The sequence below is a fragment of the Opisthocomus hoazin genome, chromosome 11 (genome assembly GCF_030867145.1).
Source record: "Opisthocomus hoazin isolate bOpiHoa1 chromosome 11, bOpiHoa1.hap1, whole genome shotgun sequence".
Classification (NCBI taxonomy): Eukaryota; Metazoa; Chordata; class Aves; order Opisthocomiformes; family Opisthocomidae; genus Opisthocomus; species Opisthocomus hoazin.
Window position 1 is genome coordinate 20,433,984 of NC_134424.1, and position 21,389 is coordinate 20,455,372.

Consider the following 21,389-nt stretch of genomic DNA (forward strand, 5'->3'; position numbering starts at 1 on the left):
GAGCCTCTTGGGTTGTTAGGTTTGTTTGGGTTTTTTTCCAGTTGCTCTTGTGGGTTGAACAGTCATACTGAAATGATGTGCTAGTATATAATTACATCTATGCTACCAAAAACGTAATAGGACAGAAAAATTAAGCTGGATTTGAATGGCCTTTTTTCTTTATCCATGTATTAAAAGAATTCTGGGAATTTATGCCTACATTCTTGTATTTTCTAGTGATGGACAAAAAATGAGCAAAAGAAAGAAGAATTATCCTGATCCAATGAGTATTGTAAATAGTTACGGAGCTGATGCATTAAGGTAGGATATCTTTAATTAATGTACAATCTGATATGCTAGCTTTCTGTTCACAGCAGACGTACCAGGAAGGCTGCTTGCAAGTTTTTGACAATTAGCAGTAAGGAGAAAGTTAATTTTAGAAACTTCTAGACCACTATGGCAGCCAAATAGCTGAAAGAGTGGATGACGCAAAAGAACTGGCAATATTTACAGTGCCTGGACTTTCTGTAGTCTTGCCTTATCTCCTTTAAGGCTGGTAACAACCAAAGCTGAGTTGCTGACTGGAGGCCTTTTGTCAGAAAATGTGTGTCCAGTTTGTACAGAATGCTTCCACTTGAGCCAGCACAGTCTGCTGTTGCAGGTAATAATCTGAGTTAAATAAAATGACCCAGTGAAAATTCGAATAAAATCTTTGAGAACAATACTATTAGTTTACTGTTAAATGGTTATTTTAGGGAAGGATTACTGTATAATGCACAGAAATGTTTGTTTGCTGCTTGTACTCTACGTTTTCTGAAGAGAAAGCGTTTCTTTTTTATTGATGTAAGTATACAGTATGTACCTAACAGCAGTGAAACCAGAAAGGCAGAAATGGAGCGGCCTAATGTGTGTACATAAATAGTCCTAGTCAAACAGAGATTAAACACAGTTCAAGTGTTTCATTAAAATTATACTAATGTATAAATGTAATTATGCAGTCGCCTGGTGCTTTGGCTAGATGCACTAACTACATGCATGAAGTGGTACCTTGAGGTAAAGGTACAATAAAGGCATTTTAATAACTGCAGGAGTACACTACTTAGGCACTTCTCAAGAGCCTTGTAACTCTTGCTGTTTGAAAGAAAACCTTAAACTACCACACACATTGAATTGCATGTTACAACTATACATGGTAACTATTGGGCTGAAAGGAAGCTTAGTGTACCATGGTTTTTTGTTTCTTTGAGAAAGATGGTTGTTGCTGGTTCTAGATAATGTAAAACAATAGATGTGAAATTCATTACTGTTTCAACCTTTAGCATTTAAAAGACCTATTATCCTCTCGTGTATGTTTACTATGGAGAGTTGGGTGGATTTCTTAAACTTGCTCAAGATCATTCTTTACAAGTAATCTAGTTGTATTAGCAGAGTATCAGTGAATTGGTAGCTGGAACAATATGAGTGGAAAGTGTTGGAGTTACTCATATTGGAGATTTTTAAATTGCAGGTGTTTCTGTTGAAAAAATATGCCTTTTTTTATAAACAAAACAAAAAATCTTAAACACCAGAAGTTACAGTTCCATTATTCATGGTTTTTGATTTCTAAAAAGCTAATTCATTTTTCTGCCTGTGTACTCATTCTTTAATGTCACATTTATTTATACATACACCCACACAGACAGTAAAAAGCATTGCAGACTAGGTTCATTTATGGAAGGAGCTCTGCGATTCGGTTGTCTCCACTTATTCACTGAAGCGCTTGATATGTTCTGTTTATAGAAAAAGCTACAACTGAGTTCTTTCCTTGGCACTCTTTCCCTGCAGAGTTACTTTAGCTTTTGCAGTACATCTATATATGTGTATGTATTTTAACTACAGCTTTGAAGTATTCTCAGCAGTAGCTTGATAAACAGATCAGCAGAAAATATGGATGTAAGTTGTTTAAATGAATATGGAATGGAATGGAAAGGGCAAACAGAAGAAATAACAGCACAGTACATTTAACAACTCAACCTTCTGAAACTTGAATCCTGTGTGAAATCTGTAAGAATTGTCAAAACTGGTTATATTTCGATATTCTTAAGACCTATGACTTGCGTTGGATAGCTGTCAAAGTTGAGCTATGTCAGAAGGAGAATATGCTGGTCATAGTATTTACAAGCCCTTTGCTTTTGTGGATCCTGAGGTAAGTATTGCTGTTGGAAGTGATGTATTACATTCTCCTCTCAATCTTCTTCAAATGCAGAAGAAATAACGTAATGCCACAGGCTGTTGTTTTAGCGACAAAGAGGAGGTTAATTTATTGTTTCTTATACGTTGTTAGAAAAGTTGATAATACTGGCTTGATTTGAGGAAGGTTTTATTTTCTGCCTGGTGGGTAATAATCACTAGGTGTGACTAAATTGATAGGACTCTTCCTTTATCGGTTGCCTTGTTCTCTTTCCGTATAATAGATATAAATATCTTTGCCTTGGAATAATTCAGGAAATTAATATTGTTACTGTAGTCTTAGAGAGCTACATTTTCTTCAATTTCTCATGCCAAGAGCTGTTTTAAGAAGACTTTGGACAGATTCTGCAGCAAGTGCTGCGGAGGTGGGTGCCAAGAAGCAATTTAGTGGATCCTTCATAGTTCTGATTGGTTTGCATTGCTGTCTCCTCATGAGGAAAGCAGCAGAGGCAATTTGAAGTGGTCATTATGCTAGGTGAGTCCCAAACTGATAAAAGGCCTGGAGTATCCTGGTGTATCCTAGGGCCAGACTAGCTCTTGTATTCGGAACAAAGTTATGTTTGACTTTTGAAAGAAATAATGAGTAGTAAGCACGTAAATAATTGTGGTGGGAGGTTTAGTTTTAAAATATATTTATAAATTTGAGTTTCACTTAAGGACTTGCTAGTTCATTACCATGCTCAATTGTTCTGTACTTTTGTAAATTTATAATTTGAATTCAGTTACCGTGTTTAAATTTAATTTTTTTTTCTTAATACAGTACTGAAAATGCCCATTTCTGTGCTGCATTACTGTCTGTTTACTCTGGCAGCTCCATTTTTTATGTATTCATTTTTATGCAAGAAGTCCTCTCCTTCAGAATTTATGGTCTGGTATTCTTCAATGTGCTGTGTCAAACTCCATTAAGATTTTAAAGCCTCTGGAAGGAAGTGACTGTGAAGATACATTAGTTTAGAATCATGATTTTATAAGTTGATGAAATGTGAGAAAATGAGTTAATACATTTCTATTGAGAAATGCCACAGTCTTTAAAATAAAAGATGTTTGGTTTGTTTTTCATATTTAGAAAATTACATGAAGTGTATCTAAATCAAGTTTGCCTTCAAGTTTTTTTTGATACCTGAGTAAGACCTGGTTTCTCTTTGAGTTAACTTGAGAGATACCAGTTTGGCTCCATAGACAGAATATTTGTTTAGGGATTAAGATGGGATACAATATAAAAATGATTGTTTTTGTGAACTTGCAGCTGGCAAGGAAGCTGGGGGACAGGTCTGCCTCAGTGAAGTGAGGAACTGTTAGCGTGAGAGAGACTGACCCGAGGAGGATGTCCCTGGCCAGGGTAGATCTCGTGTCGGGATGAGCCCCCGTGGCTGAGGCAGGCGTGATTCTGTGAGGGGCTGCTTCTGCTTCTATTTACTTGCAGTAGTCAGCGTCACCCGAATCCTCTGCTTTGCTCTTGCAGAGCTGTTTCTGGAGATAAGGCACATTTGTACTGGTAGGAGGTACATCCTTTGTTCTCTTCTTTGGCTATTTTTCTTGAAAGTGTTGCTTTCTTCTCCTTTACTCCAATTTGCCTGTTTTGCCTTACTCCTTAGCCCTGTGTTTGTAATGGGCCCAAAGCTTTTTATAACTGAGGAAATTAACTAGTTTGAGTAGAAAGGCAGTGTGTCATTATTAAAGAATTCAAGATATTACTAAAACAGTAGGTGCCATTCCAAAGATGAACGCTAATTCCATGCATTCACTGCTTCTTTTATGCTGTGGTAGTATCTGAGTGTGTGTTCTAACTTCAGTTCACTTCTAGAGTAAAAAAAATTCAAATTCCGTATACAGTATCATAAAAATAATCCTGTAGCACTGGAAGTGAACTGTCATATATTCAATATATTAAGTAAACTGTTGTATGTTCAGTACCTTACATGCTTACAATATTGTCTTCCTTAAAGTTGTTAGTATGAAACTGCTTGCTTGGGTGTCTGTCTCTTGCTATGCATCTCTCTAGAGTTTGCTGTATGTTTAAGTGCATTTATATCACTATGTGCAGTTTTGAGCTTTAAAGTATTGTGTTCTTATTTTGCAGGTTATACCTGATCAATTCTCCTGTGGTAAGAGCAGAAAATCTGAGATTCAAGGAGGAAGGAGTGAGGGATATACTGAAGGATGTCTTCCTGCCCTGGTACAACGCATATCGCTTTCTTGTTCAGAATGTTCAGATCCTGCAACATAAGGTACAGATCTCTGGAGCGTGGAAGAGCCAAGTGGAAGGGGCTTTGTGCGTTTTCCACTGCTGGAGTCAATTAATGTTGCATAGCAATTTAGACTGGGAGGGACCTCTGGAGGTCATCTGATCTTGTTCAGTGCAAGGCTGACTTCCAAGTTAGATCGGGTTTTGTGTGCTTGCTCTTAATCTCTGTGTTATTTGCTGTTTGTACCCTGTTTTATAAAGCTAATCACCCTGCACCGTTCTCTTCTTGACCAAGTCTATTATTGCATAGAAAGGAGGAGTGGAAGGTAGGGAACTGTCAAGACATAACAGCTATCATTTCTCAGATTAGGGTGCTCTCAATTCCCTTTTATTTGAGATGAATGCTATTGCATTCACACTTGAAATTAGAGAACAAGATGGGGACTTCCAGTTTATGGGGTTAATACATGCTAAGCAATTATCTGCTGCTAGTTACCTTGCTGGGAACATCAGTTAAAAGCCAGGTACCATGTGTGCCTCAGGGAATCCTTCCAAAATGTCCATACGAAGCCTTGTGGGTTTTCTGGTAATTGTCTGATCAGTGTTTGCGCAGTAGGCAGAGGCAGCAGGTGTCCCTAGCACTGCCTTGAGTGCTGCTGCTGTTCCTTTGCTGTCACCCCACATCGTGTAGTCAGGCATGGCTATATCGCAGGAAGGATGCCGTCGGAGGATGACATCTGGACTGCAAGTTTCTCTGCACTGAGAGCATTGAACATCCAGATTTAACACAAATAGAACTGCAAATAAGTAATGAAAATGAAGTTATTTTCAGTAGTGTCTGCTATGACAGTTTCTTGAGCTAACTCATTTACTGTAACTTTAATTATGAATCTGCATAAAAATGTTTGACTTGAGAATACTTGATACTGAATACATTAGCCACAGCAAGAAGATTGCCTTTTGTAACATGACAGTTAATTTTTTTAAAGTTAAATTTAAATACAACTTGGAGAAAAAAAAAATGAAATGGAAAGGAAATAATCTGCAATAATGCTTTAGACTTGCAGATTACATGAGCAGTCTACTAAAAAATTCTGGATGAGTGGCATGACTTTCTACACTTTCAGAATGAAAGCAAGATTTAAATTTCTTTCTTATAGTATTTTTTCATTTAAATTGAAGATTTTGTGTGTATTGTATAGCTTCTGTTGAAACCAATTTTAATCTTTCAGCTAAGATTAATGATAGAAGGTTACCACTTGTTAGGGCAGACTTTTATGGGAGAGTGGGAGCTAAGCAAAAAAAGTTCAAACCTTGTACTACGCTTGAAATTACAATAGCAGCCTAATCACTTTGGAGAGCTGCCATTTGAAGCAATAAAGGCAGCTGACTTCAATAAATAGTATAGTAAATAGCTGACTTAAATAAATGGTTTTATATTTTTAACAAGCCCTTTTGGGAAGAAAGTCTGGTAACTTCAGAGCCTAAGATTTAATGAGTCTTTTCTCCAGATCCCTAGACAGCACTCATCAGACATAGTTACGCAGTGCCCCAAAAATATATTTCAGTTTTTCCTGTTTGACCTTTGAATTCTCTAAAGTGTCCTTTGCAGCTTTTTGCTGTGATCCTCTTAAATCCTGCAAGATCAGCCAAATTGGGGATGGAACTCCCCAGTGGAAAATCAGGTGCTTACGCAGATATTTTTGGTAATTCAGCAGATGTAATTTTTCTTTCTAAATAGATAGTGAAACCATTCCTATGCACCATATTAGGCAAAAGAATGTGCTATTGGAGATGATAATGCTTAAATTGGATTCCATGCACAGGCTTAAACAAATTTTTCATTGTATTCTGCCTCCTGCAAGAGAGTAACTACAATCCCAGTGTCCTGGATGAAGTCTAATAATATTTTTATGCTTACGGTAATTATCACAGTAATTGTAGTTGGTTAAATGATTGCTGACCTCACTCTAGGGTTGCTGTGTTTCTGGGTGTGCAGTTGCATTTCTTTCCTAAGAATCTTCTCCTTTACACTATGTAAGTGGATGCAGAATTACTGCGTTGGATAATCCAAACGTTTTTTTTCATCTAGACTCTGAGGGAAGGGAAAGTCCAAAGAATCTTCAAACCAGATGTTTAATACTGTTTGTAAATCTGGAAAAAAAAATTAAAAATAAACAAGCCTGCTTTTTTCAACCAGTTCTAAGAACATGCCTACGGAAAGAGAGTCACACTGTAGGCACCGACAAGTGTGCTTACTTGTGGCCTTGCTTGCAATGTCCTACAGAATCAGCAAAGTGTTAGGAAATTTCTCAGATGAGTGCAAACATTAGTGTTCTGGAAAGCAACAAAATGCACTATATGCATGTCGGATGCCTAAAAATTCCACCAGTGTTTTCAGGTTGTTAGGTTCCTTCTGTGTTTTATTCTGTTGAAATTGTAACATGTTCTTAAAAAATAATTATATTTTATATGCCCTTTTCCCAAAAGAATTTGTCTTCATAGTACATTTCTTGTGAATGCTTCAGATCCTTCTAGATGAAGGAGTTCTGTAAATTCAAGAGTCCTACCCTGTGACTGGAAGCTATGACTTATACTGCAAACAGGGAGAGAGCAACTGCATACCGTTGTGTGCTGGACTACTTTTTATCTGGTTTAATAGATCCAAATAACTGGCCTCCTTTGTAGCTGGAGGTATGCTGTGGTGAAACCAGCAGCAGTGGGAGTCAGGTTTTCCTTAGCTGTTGCTCTTACTTACATGTTTCTGGAATTTCATGTTCTGTCTTGGGAAACCAGTGTAACACACACAGTGACGGTGACAAAATATTAGTGGCTGACAGGTGGTGGTATAGAGGTTTGAGTATATACCCTTATGACTTGAAAATGCATTTTGTGTTTTTATGTTGATGATAGGATGAGGGAAGAGAATTCCTTTACAATGAGAACACAGTTAAGGAGAGCAATAACATCATGGATAAATGGATTCTTTCTTTCACCCAATCACTCATTCAGTTCTTCAAAGCTGAAATGGCAGGTAGGCACATGTTTGGTCGGGTGTGTGTACGGGTGTTTAATTTTTGATTAGAGAACTAGCCACTTCATCCAGAGGTTTCCAGATTCTACATGAGACTTACAGTTCAGCTACAAGGAAGGAAATATTTAACTGGGTACCATAATGCATAGAATGCTGCTTTCATGTGTGTTAATACAGATTTTGCTATGTGATTTCAAAAAGTGATGAGATCTTTTTGTCATGGCTAATCCTATGAGCTCAGTGATGTAGCTTGTTGCTGTACCAACATCTTCTGCAGTGCTTGGAGCAATTAATAGTATTGTAATGGTAACTGAAAGATAGCAGTGAAAAGGAACCCAAATAGAACTTGGGGAAGCTGTAAAAAAAAGGTTAAAACAGGCAGTGCTTTTGTCAGCTAAATAAAATAATTTTGAGAGGTACATGAGCATGGGGAGTAGATTTTCCCCTGTGCGGTTCCATGGAGAGGTTGTCTTTGTAATTGTACTGGGAGTGTGTACAGCAGGACGGAATAGCATTAGGATGTTGCATACCTGTATTAAGATACTCTCCTGGCTTTTCTTCCTGCATGTTGTCTTTTTCATCATCCCCTACCTCTCAATGCTCATGTTCTATTAAGACAGCATTAATTGCAAAGAGAAGGTGCTGCAAGAGTCCCTTGAAGTAGTTAGTCTGATCCAGCAAGCTTACAAATTTGCAGATAAAGTCACGGTGGGATTTGAAGAGGCTTTGGTGCCTTGAAGGGCACTAGAAGCTTAGATACTGGAAAGAAAAGGTGGCTTTTGCCATTGCCGTCCCTCTTTGTGAATAAACAAGCAACCCTGCATATGCCAGTGATCTTAAGTTGCCCTTGGGAGAATTTTTAGAAGCCTTCCACAGGCGTACTTGGGCTTGGGGAAAGAAGGCATTAGTGGGATAACAGATAACGAGGTAACAGCTAAATGCCAGATCTGAGTCTGAGGATACAGGACAGTCCTGCTCTGCTTCAGTCATCTCTTGCGTTTTGCTGCTCAGACCCGCATGTTCACTCTCACCAAGACCAGTGGATGAGTTTGTCTTGCTACAGTAGATAAAGCAGGTCATTTTGGTACTAACAAAATTCAGTTGAGGTCATCTAACAACATTTCATTAAAGGAAGAAAGAATCCTTAAGCTGCCAAAACCAGGAATATGAGAAAAGCTGTCTGTTGTTGATGAAAGCTTCTTCTTCTTCGAAGTTTTGTCCTTGAAATTTGTTGGTGGTGTGTGTTGAGTTTCATGTGTTGCTAAACAGAAACATGCAGAGCCTATGCAAGTTGACATGCTGCATGTCAGGAGGAAAATATTTTGAGGGACAGGGGAAAATGAATTTGTGAATGTGTGCTTGGGATCTTGGGCTAGTGCACAGTTCAAACAGAAATAGTATTTTCAGGAAGATGGTCATGGGGGTAGTATCTTGAATTCTCTGCTCTGGATTTCTAAGAGGAAGACGAAACTAATAAAAAGGGATGTGATAGCTGCCATCTTTACAAAGCAAGAAGGTCCTTCAAACCAAGAGAAGAAAATTCCAGTTGGAAAGGGACAAAGTAAAGACTTTCAAGACTGTAGTATTGATATTAAATGCTGTTGTCTTGCGTTAGAGGAAGATAACATGATGTGCTCATAAAACAAGTGACACATCTCATTTGGAAGTGATTAATAAACATGATTTTTCAGTTTTTCAGCATAAACTCTGAAATCAGACAGGTAATGAGATGCAGTAAATTTGTGTACTGCAACATGATACTCTTGTGATAATCCTCTTAAAAGTTTTTGTTTTTTTAAAAAAATATTTCCTACTTCATATGGCTTGAAAAATGTCAGGAAGACACAAGGGAGGATTATAATGGTGACTGATAACCTCAAATGCTGGGTAAAGAAGGTAAATACATTGCGCAAGCTTCATTTGAGAAGCCAACATACTGAAAATAATAACGAGAACATCAAACAAAAGCAGAAGCTATTGTAGATGTGGCGTGATGTGAGCAAAAATAAATGGCTGCAATTGCCAACTAATGCGATACAACTCTGTTCCCCCCAAGATACGTATAATTAAAAGGAAGTGTCTCTGCCATGTCTGAGGCGGTGGTGCTGAGGAGAAGTTTGGGCGCTGTCTGTTGGAAAGGGCCCGATCTGTGCTGTGCCGCGTGCTCCTGCCCTGGCTGTGGGATTGTGTGCAAGAACACGTGGGCCTGAAGCTCCAAATGGCAAGGAGATGCCACCGACCAGAAACGTGTTGCAGCTGAGCTAAGCTCCTGCCATTTAAATAAGTCTGTTTTATAGTGGAGCTGAATTTTACACTGATTGCCTGCCTCTAGAAAAATGTTTCCATGAGGTAAAGCTTATGTTAATTCTGCCCCAGTTTCTACTCGTAGCTTGAATAGCCAGCAGTACTTCAGCCTAAATGGAGTCCCTTGCAGTTTAGTATTGAGCCCATGTGAATGGGCTGATGCTGGGAAGAGGAGCGTACCTGAGCACGCTCTGACTCTGGGGTGCTTTAGAGAGCCTAGAAAAACTTCGGAAAGGTGTAACAACCCTCTGCTGATCCTAGTTTGGGAAAGCTTTTGACTTCCTAGAACATATGCAGTTGGAGGAAGGGAGACAACACGGATCAGAAAGCAGCGTTGTTTGAATTATTCATGGAAATCTGGCGAAAGTTAAATGTGTTGAAGCCATACACATGTGTGTTTGAGAGGGGTTTTGCTGTTGTCTGTTACCTCTGGTGTAACAGGCACCCAAAACCGGAGCTGTAGACCTGCTCCTTTTGGGAGTGCTGCGCTGGTGGGGCTAGCTGAGCTTCGCTTCGACGGCAGCGCGCTTACCCAAATGAACTACTAGCTGTTGAATGGTAGTGTAGTTTCTCCCCTAAATCTCTCCTTTTCTGATGGCAGCTTCTGGGATTTGGGCCCTTTGATAAATAGGGCAAGTAGTAAGATATTGGGAAGATGCTATGGAAACTAACAGGGCAAGTAATCCTTTGTGTTTTAAGGGGGGCTAAAATTCTTTGTTTAAAACCAATAAGCCGTATTATGCTATTTTCTTCTGCTGAAGTGTCCAATACAAGAAATTTTGCAAGACAACTTTTCTCCTGGTGACCGAAATTGAACGAAGCGTGTGCCTCTGCATATGCGCTTGCACGCGTTTCCATGTGCATGCATGCCTTTTTCTGGAGTCGTGGAAAAGTCAGAGCTCCCAGTGTGGTGGTTGAACGGGGACTACAGCTATCGAGGGGAGAACTGCCTGTTTCCAAGCTGACTTGAATCTCTTGTGAAAGATACACTGTCCCTGGTGGGTGGGTTTTTTGAGGTTTTTTGTTTGTTTTTTAACCAGTCTCCTAACTAGATAAGGCATAGCTAGAACAGAGCTGGGAATTGTTTAGGAGTACAAATTCTCACCTGAACAATGTCTTCCCCACAATGGCATGAATCTTCTGAGCATTTCCTTTTTAGCTTGAAATACCAGTACTCTGCCTTTAAAAAGACTTCTATTTTAGAAAATCCAATAAAAAGTGTAGTGAAGCTTTTAAAGCAAAGATCCATTTTATTAGGTAGCTGCTTGATTAATGAAACTGATTCAGAACAGAGATCAAAAAGTTCTTTGCTTTTAGAGAAGTTACATACAAGCTTTTCCTTGGAAAACTTGAGTCCTGTTTAAGGTCCATCAGCACTCCCCCAGTTCTCGTGAACAAATTTGTTTTCCCAGTTGCATGGTGATGCTTGTGATGACCACTTTTTTTGTCTTGGCAGTCGTCCATGCTTTTAAGTTACGCAGAACTTGAAGATACAGCTATGTTTATCTTCTTACCTCGCCAGGCTTGCTGTTACTTTACATTCTTTTAGCCTATTGTGTTACTTAGAAAAATAAAAAAAGATTAAAATTAATTCAGGGAGAGTTGATTGAAGTAGTTGTCCAATTTTAAATCTGGCAAACAAAAAAGAAAATGTTGGCAGTAATTGATACAATAAAATTTTGTTGTATCGTTCTACAGTAATTTCTGTTAAACTTCCAGTGATCAGGCTGTGCAAATCTAGGATTTGTCACATCCCTCACGATTAATAGTCTCGTATCCACTGTCCTCTGTACGAGTCAGATAAAAGCAGAAGGCTTCCATGATGTGTGTTTGTGTAGGGCTAGGGAACCAATTTGGTGGTAGAGGTGTTTGTCTTCAAGCATGAGAACTGATGATGTGCAATTTCAAACTATGGTTTTAACATAATAGTATGTCTAAATACTTGTTTGGTCTTACTGACATACGTACTTCTGCTCAAGTTGAACACCAGAGCTATGAATGATAATGTGTTTCTTCAAGTGAGGAGCTTGATGCAGAGGGCAAATATTAACTACAGTAAACATTTTTCTTTCTAGCTTACAGGCTGTACACTGTGGTCCCTCGATTAGTGAAGTTTGTCGATACTCTCACCAACTGGTATGTTAGAATGAATCGCAGAAGACTAAAGGTAGGTATCTGCTTGGCAATCTTGTGCCATAACCAAAATCCAAGTAGTTAGGTTAATTTAATGCATGGCAGCTTCATAGAGTTATACAAAGTCTTTATGCTGCATTTTAAACTATATCGGTTTGTGCCTGATCATGGGAATGAGGAGTTAACAGCACGTTTTCCTCTTCTTTGCTTTGTGAGAAAAACCAAACAGATAACGTGCTCAGTAACTTATTTCCACTTGCTGGATTGGGTTCAGGAAAGTGAATACAGTTTGAAAAACCAGTTTGTTGCAGTACCATAGGAATTTTTGAAGTCTATTGAAGTGCACTTACTGATTCTAAAATTACAGTTGGTTTGGTTTTTTTCTTGCTGAATTCTTCAAATAGGGCGAGAACGGGACTGAAGACTGTATTATGGCCTTGGAAACCTTGTTTAGTGTTTTGTTCTCCATGTGCAGACTTATGGTAAGGGAATTACAGCCTGCTATAACTATTTGACATTTTTAATGTAGTCAATCGAAAAGCATGAATCTTTGTGTCTAAGTTGACTATGGAAACTAGGGTTGCAAAGGCTGAACACGTGCGAAGAAAAAATACGTTGCTACTGATTTCTGTAGCACAGTTCATTTTTCACCTCCCCCTTTTATTTGCTTACCTGGCCCATAGTACTATAAAGAATGCTAATATCACCTGGCTGATAGAGAGACATTGCGATTTCTTACCTGATGCCCTACAGTAACATGTAAAGCTCAGGAAGGAGGTGAAGAAGTAGCAGCGATTTCATCATTTATTTCAGTCAGCATTTTGAATAACATCGCAGTTCTGCATTGAAGACGCTGTGTAAGCATTGTTTTTGCTGAACTGTCCTAATGCAATTCATAAGTATTACTGATTATGTAAAGAAATGCAATATTACAGGCACCATATACTCCATTTATCACTGAGCTCATGTACCAGAATCTGAAGACGCTTATTGATCCGGCTTCGGTTAAGGAAAAGAATACTGAAAGCATCCACTACCTCATGCTTCCCCAAGTCAGGTAAGAGACGGCTGTTATGTGGCAAAACGGAGTTTTGGTTTGGCTGCTTTGGTTTTGTTTTTGGGGGGGTTTTGTGGGGTTTTTTTGTTTTCCACAGAACAGTGCTCCTTCAGTTACTGGTGTTTAAAACTGTTTTGCATAGCAAGAAAACAAGCTGCTTTAATAATATGAATATTCCTTTGCCTCAGGAAGAATTTCAGGATGATAGTTAACACGCTCTTTTCTATAAGCAAAAAATGCTTAAGTTTTGATTAAGCTCTGATTAATGTTAGTCTCTCTGCTGTAGGAGAGCATTTCACTGGCAGTACACTTCACGCCCCCCTCTCAATGTTAGCTGGGAGTTTTCTTTTCCCTCAATGTTTAGGCAGTAGACTTGTGCAAGGTTAAAGGGTTGTGGGTAGGAAGCAAGACAATTAGGAGGAGTGCATGTTCCCAGCCCAGAATGTTTTCTGCTTATGGTGGGCAAGGAATACTCTTTTTACTTTTCAAAATGTGCACTGAGCAGGAGCTATAACGCCTGCCTATGAAGGGCCCAAAAGGACTATAAAACTCTCATGAGCCTTCCATTGCAAGAATGTGAGCATCCCACTGTCTCTGGGCCTTTCTCAGTGAATGCTGGTGCCAGATCCCATGTGGGTTGAAGTGATTGTTTTGTGCGGACCACATACGGAGCCAGCACTGTGAGTTCTTTTGGCTTCAGACCAAGAATTCAGACGGTTGTCCCGAGATTGCCACTTCCTTGTACAAGGATACATCGTATGAGAGCTTTCCAGGCAGCTTGTTTCTTCGGATGCTGATGGGTGAGGATTTTTTGTAAGTGCCAGTGTGTCTCAAAAAGGTTTGCGTTCCTTGATGGTTGTACTGGACATATGCTCTGGGCTATCCATAGTATCAACTCAAGCCAGGTACAACTTAACAACTGAAGTTGTCTTTATTTGGGTGGTTGTTTTGTTTTGTTTTTTTTTTAACCCAGCTGAGGGAGATGCTAGCATTACAGTAATCAGTTGCTAATTACTGCCTGGTGTTACGTTAGTAGATGAAGCTAGTGCCTGCATTGCAGTCTGCTGTTAGTGAATGAGAGAAGCAAGCTTTCCTTTTGCAGTGCAGCTCAGTTTGAAAACCCTCAAGGACAAAGGAGCTGACCTTGATACTTTATGTGCAGTTAAAAAATGTAAATCGTCTAGTAATTTCTTTTAAGGATACTATATCCTCTGAGGAAGGTGTATGTTCTCTCTGATAGCTTTAATAGTGAGCGTTACTGCAGCAAGGAGTTAGAGATTGACATAATGACGGTGCTGATTTTCTGTTCCCTGGGAAAGTGCTGTAAAGAATATGTAATCAAAGAATGCAAAACTCATCAGTGAGCTAACAGGAATGGTTCTGAGCTCCTGTAGAATGGACTAGTGGAAGGGACGGTGAGCTATTTGCAGGAGCTCAGTTCGGGCATGGGCTTAGCATGAGCGTTTAAGTGGCTTAGTTACTTTTTATTCCTGTTAGTGCTAACTGACTTGCTGCTGCATCATGCACATATGATGTATTTGAGTGGCTTGCACGACTTTCCTCTTTGTCTTGTACTTTCTTTGGATTTTTGTCTGCTACTTGTTTGTGTAATTTACTGGATCCCCTGTGTATCAGTTGTTCCCTTTGTCAGATACAAAGACATGTTTTCAGAACTAAATTATTGTTGAAGGTTTAGAGTTTCACCTTGCGTTACTATGCACATAATTGCATTTTTCTCTGAATATTTTTCTGATGACTACTTAAGGACAATATTGTCAGTTAATAAGAGACATTTTTTGATGCAGGTACAGAAAATACTACGTTAGCAATATGATGGGTATGTACAGATAAAGCTAAGGGATTTGGCCTCTTTCACAGCTGAACTTGACCCAATACCTGTGTTACAAATGCCACTTAGATATTACTTGGTTGCTTCATGCCCAAACAGATTGTTTGCATTAAATTTTGTGGACATGCATGCAATCTGTGAAGACTGTTCTCATTTTGTGGCTCCGCAGTGCTGTTACATAATGGCAAGTAATATTGAAATACAGCCACATTATACTGTATGAATCTTTCTGGGAGCAAAATCTTCTATGTCACAATTTACACGTTTCTAAGTTTTTGGAGGACCATCCTGAAAGACTAGCTTTTGGAAGAAGAAAAGCTTCAAAATAGATAGTAACATCTTAATCCAAGCCCTAATGCAGAAGATGAGGATATTTCAGCTGTATGTTTTGCTTGGTCAGTTCTGTTTTTCTAGACAATCCTTATTGGCTGTATGGGTTTCGTCCCAGTACTTTTGCTACTTATATTACAGCAAGCCAGCTTTGATTTCATTCACAACTGTCTTTTGAACCAGTACCTCTGGTCTTGGTATGACACTGGTGCAGTTTTAAGGGAGCTGCTCAATTTATGCAGCTCATCAAGAAAACCACATTCTTGGAACTGTTGGCTGCTAGTACATTTGAAAGAAAATGTCAGTGTCAGCTTATTCCAAAAACAAAACAAAGAAACCCCCAAACACACACCAAAAAAATCTCCCAAATGTAAAAAGACGACAAAAAAACCCCACCCCAGCCCTACCTGAAAATGGAAGGATGTTAAAATGATGAAGCCAGGAAAAATGACAAGACTGTCTAAAACATCAAGCTAAAAGATCTAGATTTCCTGAAAAAAATTGTAAATTCAGATCCAGCAAGTTGGTTGCATTATAGATATTTAATTGTCGTAAGTATCCTATTTATAATATCTCTTTGCATCTTCTTATGATATTGATGTAACTCTTACTTTTTATTGGATATTAATAGAATAGGTAGTATGACTCAATCCATCATCTCCATCTTGAGAGGTGCTAACAAAAGGTGATTTAAAAATAGTTCAGTTTTTTGTTTTCAGCAAGTTTGCCTCCTCCTCATCTCCTCAAAGAGAGAAGACAGACCTGTTTGTTCGATTTTCAGATTGCCCCAAACAGTTCATAATGGAGTCTCTTTAGGATATTTCAGAGAAGGGGGTAAAATGTCTTCAGTCTGCTCAAACAGTGAAAATGAAAATGAAACAATATTTTTTTCTCTTCCAGGGAGGATCTCATCGACAAAAAGATTGAAAGTGCCGTTTCTTGTTTGCAGTCTGTTATTGAGCTTGGACGAGTAATCAGAGACAGAAAGACCATTCCAGTAAAGGTTGGAACTCCTAACGCTTCTTAATGATACCTTGGGAATGGGCAGCAGCTTTGTAACTTTGGGATAAGCCTGGGGAAATTGAATAATGAGGTTTAGAATAGCAAACAGAGTTCAACAATAAAATACTTCAGAAATTATTAATACATCACTTGAAGTTGTCTATTGTCATTTGAAAAGACAAAAGTTTGGTTGTTTTTTTTTTTTCCCCCTTCTCTGCAGTATCCCTTGAAAGAAGTGGTTATTATCCATCAGGATCCAGAGGCTCTGGAAAACGTCAGGTCTTTAGAGAAGTACATACTCGAGGTAAGAACATCATGAACATGATGCTTAACTGGACGCTGTGTGTCAGTTACCTAAAGAAACCAACCCCTAACCTTCCGTGCTGATTATATTAAAAACTCACTAGGTAAAATTAATTCAAAATAGAATGGTAATGAGACAGGATATCAGTGGGTACTGTGTACAGAGATGAAGGTCAGTGGATGATGATCCTTAGTCAGTTGTAGTATTGAGAAATCCTTAATAGCTCCAACTGACCACATCGGACGAAGAGGCTGTTAGAAATGTCCTTTTCCTTGATCACTGAAAGGAAAAAAATATTCTGTGAATGAAAATAAGACAATAGTCAATTACATGTTGTCAAAGAGATGCATTGCAAAATTTGTGATCTCCTTCCTTTCGTAGAAAAATGCAGCCCGCCCTACTTCTAAATCTTTGGATGAAAGCCCCATCCTTCCAAAGAAAAGTAACCCTTTGGTTTTTTTGGCTTAACTTCCTGAAATTGGCTGCACTTTTTGCTTTTAGTCAGTCATGTAAAAATCCATAGCATTTTAAGTGAAATGAAAAAGGAGTTTGTTTATAAATAAACTTCATTTATTTATATGTGTATACTATAAATCTTTTAAGCCGCAGTACTGCATTTCAGAAGTTGTAATGAAGGCACAAAGTCTATTACTTTCTGATTGCTTAGAAGCAATCAGTTTATAGAGCAGCCTTTTTTAGTCTTTATGTTCAATTAAACTTCATTACAAATAGAATATACATCTTCTTTCACATTTATGATGTACAAGAGGAATCAAACTGTAAGAGGGAATAGTGAGAAGGAAGAGTGCTCCAGCTACAGTGATAAATTTTGATGAGCCATGGTATTTTTATTCAAAAACAAAAGGGTAAGAAAAACAGCTACTATGCCAGAATGCCCTTGAACTTTTTTTTTAGATGTTGGGGCTTTTCAAACATCTTGCAAACTACTGGTTCTTACTACTTAAATCTGTCGTGATCAAGCGTTTGATATCATGAACTATGCTATGTGCAGTCTCTCAGTGTTAGCAGCCTAGGGGCGTTACAATTGCATTGCTGAAGAGGGAGTTAGAGGTAACATCATCACCGCTGTAAGCCTGGAGGCCTTGCAGAATCATGCTGGAAGGCAGTGAGGGGAGAAGGAAGACTGGTTGAGCAACGCTCTTCTTTCCGAGCAGTCTTAATTTCCTCTTGCTGCAGTAGTCTCTTGTTGGGATTGATGATCACTTTTCACCCAGATGTTTCCTTGTATTGCCTGGGCAGATAAGCTTGACTTCATCTTTGTAACTGTCTGTGTTTTGAGGAGGGAAGAACTACATTTTGAATAGCAGCTCTTTGCTAAGAAAGCAGAATTCTGAAGGAACTAATTTGGTGTTGATGTTGGGCAGAATGCATGCATTAAACTTGACTATAAATTGTGGATTACTTCATGACAACAATTTCTGTCTATTAATCTGTCTGGATTTTCACTTGAATCCTTCCCTTCCGCAGTCTTCTGCCTTTGTGTGTGGCTCTTAATTCAGTGAGGCAGAATACATGCCAGCTTTTCTGTCAGATGAGAACTGAAGGGGTGGTCTTGCAAAATGAAAACACCTAGGTAGTTGTTCAGATCATACCCATTCAAGACCACCTGAGAAAAATGTTCCTGAGGAAGGGAGCCTCAATGCAAGGTCCTTGTTAGAGAAGTTAAGTACAATGTAATACAATAACTTAATCCCCAAAATACTAGCTTTCGTAACTGTTGCAAGAGATTTCATGTAGAAGTCTTAATGCAGTTTCTGAATGCCTGTGAACTGCAAGCTTAGCCTGCTCATGTCTTGCCCTTTCAAATCTACTTGTTTGAAACAATCTCTGTTTAAATGAGCAAAAACTAGAAGAAAAATTTTTTGAACAGCAATGTAGTCATACATCTGAACAGTTTATGAAAGACTTCCACTCCCTCCCGTGATAACCTCACATTTTTTTTTTCCTTCCGTAAGTGTTTGTAACATTTTGTGTTATTTAAAGCCATCAGCAATAAGTGAGCTACAAGTTATTTTTCTATTATAATAACCACTGGCAGTACAGTATCTTAAGGATTTTTTCCCTTGTCCAGAAATGGTGTGGCCCTTACCATACTGCTGTCCTTGGTAGTTAAGGATTCTTACTTCCTTCAGTAATGTATCTTCAGAGGGTTCTGTAACAGAAGATCCAGTCATCTGCTTAAAATGTGTTGGAAGTTTTTTAGTTCAAGTTGTCATTGTCAAGATCAGCTGCTTTGCCTTGACAAAGAGAATAAAAATCTGCATCTACCCAGACAAGATCGACTCACCTCGCTTGTCTTGGTGAGACCAACCATGTCAGTCAAAGAATTTGAGATGACTGAAGCAGCGCAGGACTTCTTAAACTTCTGATCCTGTTTTACTCCAGCAGTACTGTCTTTCCCCAAGCCTGAGTATACATCTAAGGAAGGCTTCAGAAAATTCTGCTTGGGGCAACTTAAGAGCACTGGCTGAGGGAGTCAAGGCTCAAGGCACAAGACATCTAGATCAGTGTTGTATACGTCTTGCTTTTAGTTACTGTGGGACTTAAATTCTTAAAATTCCTTTAGTGCACAGTCCTTAATTAAAAAAATCTTAATTGATTCACAAGTGGGATGGTAAGGCTTTTCTGTCATGTTAGCTTATTGATTATTTCTCTTAGGCTTGGCAGTTGTTATGCTTCACTTCAGAATTGCTTTTATTATTAATCATTGCAGTACCTGGATCTTTTCAATGGCCGAATTTTGTGAAATATAGGTTAGTGTCTATCAGAATTTCTTGATCGATAAACTGCGTTAGTGGATTTTACAGAATCCAGTTTTAAGGGAGATGAGGTTTGCTTACTCAAATTACTTCCAAAAAGATAGCTGACAACATTTGCTGTCAACTTCTACAGCTAGTAAAAGATAACAAAAGAACCTAACAAATTGATAAATTTTTACGTAATTGGATTATACAAAAGTATGTTTTAATTTCTATTCATTTGCTACTGCAAACAAAGTTAAGGTGTGTCTTACAGGGAGATGAGTTACAACAAACTCAAACACCTTTATAGAACTACAAATAGGACATGCTGTCTATTGTCCTACTTTTATTATGTATCTTAAAATTGAGCAAACTGATGCTGAAGCTTAAGATCTGTTTTACCATACTGCATAGCAGTCAGTCTCATTGTTGAGATGTAGGATGGTTCAGAGCTGAAGAGTTTAATGAACACAGGTAGACTGGGTAGTATTACTTGGGCTGTATTTGCAGCTTTGTTCATCAACCTCCTACACATTCAGAGCTTTAGAACTTCTAGTTATTGCCAGAAGTGTGTTCCTAGTAAATTTCCAGGTGCCAGAGGTAATCTGAAAGAAAAATGACACCATTTAATTTCATGCGGTTGCTGACAAAAGAATTTGAAAAATACACTTGTTGATTCTTTGAGAATTTCACTCAGTGCTTTTTCAGAAGCAGCTGTAGTCTTTACTCTGCAGTCTTGCTCGCTTATCATGAGAACACAGCAAATCGTTTAAATAAATTGATTTTAATATTAGAATTGTCCAGAGTATAGAGTTGTCATGGGAAAATGGCCAAGCTCACAAAATGAAATAAATCCAGAAGGCTTTTGGCAACTGAGCACAGCTGCATTTTATTCATTAGTATTTGAGGCCTTTTACAAGCCTATTTGAGGACTTCTTTTCCTATTTCCAGTGAAAGGTTTTATCTGAGTAAATTTTACTGTATGCATAATCAGAATCTTGTTTGCATCCAACCTTTGTATACCCTTCAACCACCACCCCTATGTATGTTTACAATAAAACAGAGAAAATTGACTTCTCCTTCATCAAGCCCAAGGTCTGCCAGTATGTCATAAGGTTAGTGGTGGTGCGGTAACGTAGCAGACTGGGTCCGTGAATGGGCCGAACTGACTGACATGTGAGCTGTGGCAGTGGGCAGGCCTTCAGTGTTTTGTGTTTTACCGTATTACATAATCCAGATTGGATTTTTTTTTTTTTTTTTTTCCCCCCGCCTTCTCTTTTTTCCTTGTTAGGGTGTTTGCTTAGGGAGCCCAGCCCAACTGAAGCACAGCACTGGCATTTCTCCTGCTCTGTGCTGAGAGTTGGTGTAGTTGGGTCATGGGTCGATCTGATTGCATCCAGCACGTGGCACCAACGAAAGGCCCTGGTACATAGGAATGCCCGAACATATGGGTCTTCTGGCTGGCGATGGAAAGAACTGGTGGCCTCACTTTGTGTGTGTAGGAGACTTGAAAGATGTGTTAAGGAGCTAATTTTGATTTATTGGGAAGATAAAATTAAGAAGTATTATAAGTTAAAGTGCTATATTGAGGCAGATACAAGCAGACCTAAGATACAGACTTGCTTTTTCTTGAAGAGTCATTCTGTTTTTTCACTTGATGATGCATACAGAAGAATGGTTTCCTAATTTATTTGGTATAGCAAACTTGTCCTGATGGAGTTGGCTTGTATGTAATTTGTCTGATCAAACCCAAAATCATCTTTCAGTTTGTGGTATTTTTTTGATTATTATTTCATTTTCCCCACAAGGTCATCATTTACCGCTTGTGGGCTCATTTCCAACAGCACCCCCTTAATACTGAATTTCTGAAGTACGTAATTTTCATTAAATTTCTTAAAAAATGTATTAAATAAAGTTAGATTTAGCTGTATTCTTGGCTCCTCTTGTCAGCAGGACTTTGTAGGGAATTAGACTGTAGTTCAGCAGTTGTGTTTAAGCGTTACTTCTCAATGTAAATATTGGGCTACTGGTTACTTCTGTCACGCTGACACTGACATTTACTTCTGCTTTCTAAATGACTTGGAGGAGCTTCCTTGCCAAATGCACTTGGTGATTCTGTTTCATGTTGAGGTGAACGCTAACAACCTGCTAGTGGAGATTTAAACACAAAATGCTGTAAGTATTGGGCAGCCTGACAGACAGAAGCTGCTGAACTATAGCG

The 21,389-nt window shown here is 38.6% G+C and overlaps 1 protein-coding gene across 3 annotated transcripts in view; it reads left to right on the forward strand.

Moving 5' to 3' along the window:
* The window catches only part of IARS1 (isoleucyl-tRNA synthetase 1), a 129,349-nt gene that overhangs the window by 68,971 nt on the left and 38,989 nt on the right, over positions 1-21,389 (forward strand). For all 3 annotated transcript variants that reach the window (XM_075433086.1, XM_075433085.1, XM_075433088.1), the window contains exons 19-26: positions 217-300; positions 4,289-4,436; positions 7,307-7,427; positions 11,807-11,898; positions 12,269-12,346; positions 12,800-12,921; positions 16,001-16,103; positions 16,323-16,406. In XM_075433086.1, the coding sequence (XP_075289201.1) occupies positions 217-300; positions 4,289-4,436; positions 7,307-7,427; positions 11,807-11,898; positions 12,269-12,346; positions 12,800-12,921; positions 16,001-16,103; positions 16,323-16,406 (832 nt within the window). The remainder of the gene's footprint in view (positions 1-216; positions 301-4,288; positions 4,437-7,306; positions 7,428-11,806; positions 11,899-12,268; positions 12,347-12,799; positions 12,922-16,000; positions 16,104-16,322; positions 16,407-21,389) is intronic.